This window comes from Procambarus clarkii, chromosome 15 (assembly GCF_040958095.1).
Source record: "Procambarus clarkii isolate CNS0578487 chromosome 15, FALCON_Pclarkii_2.0, whole genome shotgun sequence".
NCBI classification, from domain to species: domain Eukaryota; kingdom Metazoa; phylum Arthropoda; class Malacostraca; order Decapoda; family Cambaridae; genus Procambarus; species Procambarus clarkii.
In genome coordinates this window covers 12825793-12831746 of record NC_091164.1, presented here as the reverse complement: position 1 = coordinate 12831746, position 5954 = coordinate 12825793, and the positions used below count along the sequence as shown (strand labels likewise).

At 38.1% G+C, this 5954-nt stretch overlaps 1 protein-coding gene across 1 annotated transcript; it reads right to left on the bottom strand.

The window, feature by feature from the left end:
• Window positions 1–2688: 2688 nt before the first annotated feature.
• Window positions 2689–5215, bottom strand: LOC138364923 (mucin-22-like). The gene is made up of 2 exons (XM_069325006.1): window positions 5198–5215; window positions 2689–3690 (listed from the first exon to the last, which is right to left on the bottom strand). The coding sequence occupies exons 1-2, from the start codon at window positions 5213–5215 to the stop codon at window positions 2689–2691; spliced, it is 1020 nt and encodes a 339-aa protein (XP_069181107.1).
• Between the last annotated feature and the right edge of the window lie 739 nt (window positions 5216–5954).

Genomic DNA, 5954 nt, shown 5'->3' with positions numbered 1-5954 from the left:
GTACAACCTCCACCCGACCTTTCGACCGCTTCTGCATGTATACCTTGAGATGATTCCGAGGATCAGTGTTAGCCTGGGCCCGGTCTCTAAGTATCCTGATTGGTAGTCTGGAAAACCAGCCATGTCAGAGACCGGGCCGCAGAGACCTGAAACCATCACAAAGTAGACACAAAGTTCTCGTACGGGGTTCCATCCCCGGCGGAAACAAATGGGCAGAGCTTGCTTCACCCTGATGCACCTGTTCACCTAGCCGTAACTAGGTACCCGGGAGTTAGACAGCTGCTACGGGATGCTTCCTGGGGATGTATATGTGTGAAAAATTAGGATTAAGGACTTGCCCGAAACGCTATGCGTGCTAGAGGCTGTAGAAGAATGTAGAAACTCTTGTATATAAAAACTAAATCAATGATACAAAAACAATACAATGATACAAAAACAATACAATGATACAAAAACAATACAATGATACAAAAACAATACAATGATACAAAGTGCCTACACTGAGAGGTATATATATATATATATACACCTTGTCAGTGTTCATACGCTGAGTATATTTCAGTTCAGGACTTCTTTTGTCCTGAACTGAAATATACTATATAAAATATACTAATATAAATATATACAATACTTACCGGAAGGATATTAAGCTTTAATACACCAAGTTCTAAACCAATGAGAAGTCAAATAAACCCAACGCTATGAATTATTTAACATCATATATTATAATATAATTATATTTTATATATAATACAGGTATATAATTCAAACACAATAATATTTTCCTCAAGCAGCATAATACAAGGTATACAAATAATAACGTACATACAATGATAATCATAGAATGCAGTACTGTTGGTTCAATACAGTACTGCATTCTATGATTATTCTATTAATACAAAATTATCGGAAGTGTAAGAGTACCATAATATATTATTACGTTAATATTATCCATAATAATAACAACAACAATAATAAACTGTTCTATTTTATTATATTTATTAATATAATAAAAATATGGGTGAGCAATACTAATAATAATCATAGTAATAAATATCTGTATTATACTGTATTATACAATAATCTAAAATAATTAAAAATACAGTATGCAATAACATTGGTAATGGAATATCAATTTTTATTATGGGTTCATGCAAATACAGTACTGATGATAATACAGTACTGAAGACAATACAATACTAGAAACAATATGGTACTGATGTTAATACAGTACTGTAGACAATGCAGTACTGATGATAATACAGTACTGGAGGTAATACAAAACTAGAAACTATAGTACTGAAGACAATACAGCACTAGAAACAATATATTGTAGTACTGAATACAATACTGTATTGGAAATAATACAGTTCTGGAAACAATTCAGTACTGAAGATAATATAGTACTGGGGGCAATACAGTACCAGAGAAAAAAACATTACTGGAGAAAATACAGTATTGAAGACTACAGTACTGATGACAATACAGTACTGGAGACAGTACAGAGAGGTACCACAAGTAACTACCAGACAAAGAGGTATCACAACCATACAAGAGGTACCATAACCATAGAAGAGGTACCACAACCAGACAGAGGTACCACAACCAAGCAAGAGGTACCATAACCATAGAAGAGGTACCACAACCAGACAGAGGTACCACAACCATACAAGAGGTACCACAACCATACAAGACGTACTACAACCAGACAAAGAGGTACCACAACCATACAAGAGGTACCACAACCAAACAAGAGGTACCACAACCCTACAGAGGTACCACAACTCTACAAAGAGGTACCACAACCAGACAAAGAGGTACCACAAGCAAACAAGAGGTACCACAACCCTACAGAGGTACCACAACTCTACAAAGAGGTACCACAACCAGACAAAGAGGTACCACAACCAAACAAGAGGTACCACAACCATACAAAGAGGTACCAAAAGTTACCACCACACACACACACACGTTCACTTTGAACCCTGGTCAGTTCAGTTTCTCCTATCTTCCCATACAAGCAAAATTATAGAACCGGTTTGGGAAGTTGGCAATCGTCTGATACATTTGGCCTTTGCAACCATTCAGACATTTCGCTAATGAATGGCTAATTAGGCAAAATGGTGCTCAGTAAATATCAAATGCTGTACCATAATTAACTTCACCTTGTCAATACTAATGTTAAGCTGAAGACAAGCCTCAGCGTAGCGAAATAACTAAGCATGAAAAATAAAGGACTCTCGATTAGAAAAGCAAATTTCAATATCGTAAATGCTGGGCAAAGTATAATGAAAAACAATAATAATTTTAATAATATGAATAAAAATGATTCTTCACTGCAGTAAAAGGCATGATAATTATTTTTTTTTCTTGCGAAGTTTTGATAATTAAAACTCTGATTTAAGGTATTCCGTAAGTTAAATTATTTTTATTATAATTATTTGATAAAGAGGTTTTTGGATTTGACTTCTATCGTAAGTGTAGTTAGTAGTCAGATGTTGGTGTAGAGGCAATCGTAGCAATAGCTGATACTTTCGTCGCTGTGATTGTTATTAAATTAGATGAGTGTTAGGTATTGTACAAGTGGTGGTAGTTATTGTACAGGTGATTGTAGTTGTATAAGTGTTAGGTATTGTACAAGTGGTGGTAGTTATTGTACAGGTGATTGTAGGAGTTGTATAAGTGGTGTTAGGTATTGTACAAGTGGTGGTAGTATTGTAAAAGTGATGATAGTAGTGTACAAATGGTGGTAGGAGTTGTAGAAGTGGTAGTGGTTGTAGAAGAGGTGGTAGTGGTTGTAGAAGAGGTGGTAGTGGTTATAGAAGAGGTGGTAGTGGTTGTAGAAGAGGTGGTAGTAGTTGTAGAAGAGGTGGTAGTGGTTGTAGAAGAGGTGGTAGTAGTTGAAGAAGTGGTAGTGGTTGTAGAAGAGGTGGTAGTAGTTGTAGAAGAGGTGGTAGTGGTTGTAGAAGAGGTGGTAGTAGTTGTAGAAGAGGTGGTAGTGGTTGTAGAAGAGGTGGTAGTAGTTGAAGAAGTGGTAGTGGTTGTAGAAGAGGTGGTAGTAGTTGTAGAAGAGGTGGTAGTGGTTGTAGAAGAGGTGGTAGTAGTTGAAGAAGTGGTAGTGGTTGTAGAAGAGGTGGTAGTAGCTGTAGAAGAGGTGGTAGTAGCTGTAGAAGAGGTGGTAGTGGTTGTAGAAGAGGTGGTAGTAGTTGAAGAAGTGGTAGTGGTTGTAGAAGAGGTGGTAGTGGTTGTAGAAGAGGTGGTAGTAGTTGTAGAAGAGGTGGTAGTGGTTGTAGAAGAGGTGGTAGTAGTTGAAGAAGTGGTAGTGGTTGTAGAAGAGGTGGTAGTAGCTGTAGAAGAGGTGGTAGTAGCTGTAGAAGAGGTGGTAGTAGCTGTACAAGAGGTGGTAGAAGTAGTTGCACAGGTGGTAGTTGTTGTACAAGCGATTGTAGTTTTTTTGTGTACAAGTGATGGTAGTTGTTGTACACTGGATGATAGTAGTGTACTAGCAATGGTGGTAGTTGTACAAATGATGATAGCAGCGTAGAGGTGGTGATAGTTGTACGAGAAGTGGTAGTAGTAGTTGTACAAGTGGTGGTAGTTGTAGCAGAAGTGGTGGTCGTTGTAGCGTCGGGCAGCAGCAGCAGGAGGAGGAGGAGGAGAGCGGCGGAGAGCACAGCCAAGGGCGCCGAGCTGAAATACACGGCGATACACATGCACTTTACAACCCGGGAAAAACTATCGGTGCATTCGAGTTTTCTCTCCGACGCTGATTGGCTAGTTCATACTGGGGAGGCGCTGGTGCCGCGTGTGTACCCCGGGCGCAGGCGGCGGTGCCACGTGTCCACTACTCAGTGTTGCCAGGGCCTAGAGGTCACCTCTGACCCGCTCGGGGTTGGGCAGGGTTTTTTTTTTTTATCATCATCTCCCGTTATACACAAGTTTTGTCTATCATTGTAGTTTGGATATAAATTAGTATTTTTGTTTTTGTTTCTCTGGAATTGGTCAGGGGGATTTGTTTAGGGAAATAGGCTATGTTGTAAACAATGTAATGTGTGTGTGTGTGTTGCTGAAGGTGGTTATATTAACTGGTTTTCTAAGCTGGATACTTTCTAAAATGTTGTTGATGGAGATAAGTGTTGGGTGTTAAGATACCCGTTCCTCCTCCTCCTGCACCTTTCCCAAAACCTGGATAGTTTTCACAGACGACAATAAAAAATAGATTGCCTCTTAGTAGACAGTCTTATATTTTTTGACATCGGGGCGTTTAATACAATGCGAGCGAGAGTCAGTTCAGTCCACTTTATGGCATTTCCGAAGGAAATATTGTGCTCCGCCTTAGAGCCTTTAATTAGACCCGTAAGATTTCAATGGTGAATCATTACAGTGGTTGAAGTCAAGTGCCAGAGACGTAAATATGTTCTCACGTATCAAATCAGTCGGTTAGGAAGGCGCCGCTCCGTTCCCGCTAAATTCGTTTCCCCCGCCTGCATCCCGTAACTCCGCCTCCATATAACATCCCACCTCCCCATATATATATAAAAATCAACTCATGCGGTGCGGCATGCAATTTGCATCCTGTTTTACCTCTGAAACCCCCAAAAGTGGCAATGAAATCAGAGGAATGACATTGTTAAATTTGCGGAGTGTAGCGCAATGCCGTCCGTGTTGCAAGAGCGAAGTGGAAGGTGGGCTGTGATTGGTTGAGCGGGGCTGGGGGCGGGGCCTCACCTCCACACCGGGATAAGGCTCCCAGCTGTCCAATAACCTCAAACTTTTTTTTATTCAAAAAATTATGAATGCAATGTTCTATTACAGCTCATTCTGTATGCACGTCCCAACTATATGGACGGTAATAATAAGTATTCTGTTTTTGGGAATGATATAGAGGAAGGATTACGGCTCATAAATTATTGTTTTAAATAATCGTGGTCACCCGTCCCACCACTTGTTCGCTAGACTAGTTGAAAATGACATTTTTTTGGGCTCAAAATGCTGGCTGAAATGTGGCGAAATAGTTTGAAATGACATTCATCCATTATGATGCCTATTAATAACATAATTATTAAAACCACAGAGTTATTTTTTGTATAAACAGAAGCCAGGTATTTATAAAAGTCCCAGAAACTACACACACAAACTATTGATTGTTTTGGGGGATATTCCTGTCGGACGGAGATTGACTGGGCCAACCATTTACCTGATCAATGGTGGGCATTATCTGGCCAGTAGCCGGATGGGTGATCTCACCGCCTCAAACTTTGACAAAATTACAAATGTTAACAAAAAAATAAAAATCCTGGAAATGTTCAGTGAGGAGCCACAAGGTCTTCTCTCTGAGTACTCTTTATTTTCTTCTCCAAGGCTTTGGGTCCCTACACTTGCACCAGAGGTGGTACCCCCTTTTAGGTTTTAAATCCTGGAATATATATATATATATATTTTTTAAATTATGACAAGATATAGCGTAAAGGTAAAAAAAACAACTCTGGTGGAAGAGATAATATATTTTTTATGCTTGAAAAGTAGAGGAAAATGTATGCTGCCTGTGTAATTAAGATAGGCCTTGTTGGGAGGGTAATTACTGATGGTAATTATCATTATTTTAATGACGTGGAAAAGTGAATATTAATAATTAATGTAAAAATCATTTTAAATATGAATTAGTAATAAAATTATATAAATATTAATAAATAATATTGCAATGTGCTTTATCAGATTAATTACACAAATATTGATGCTAATAGTAATAATAATAATAATTTATTAGAAAATACAACTGTATTACAAAGAGTAAATTCAATGATACTGTCCTAATACATAAATATATATATTGTGCTGCAGTTAATGCAATATGGATACCAGTAGACATATTCCGTGTAACAGAATATGATATACTGTATATATATATATATATATATATATATATATTAACATAGTATACTGAGTATACACAC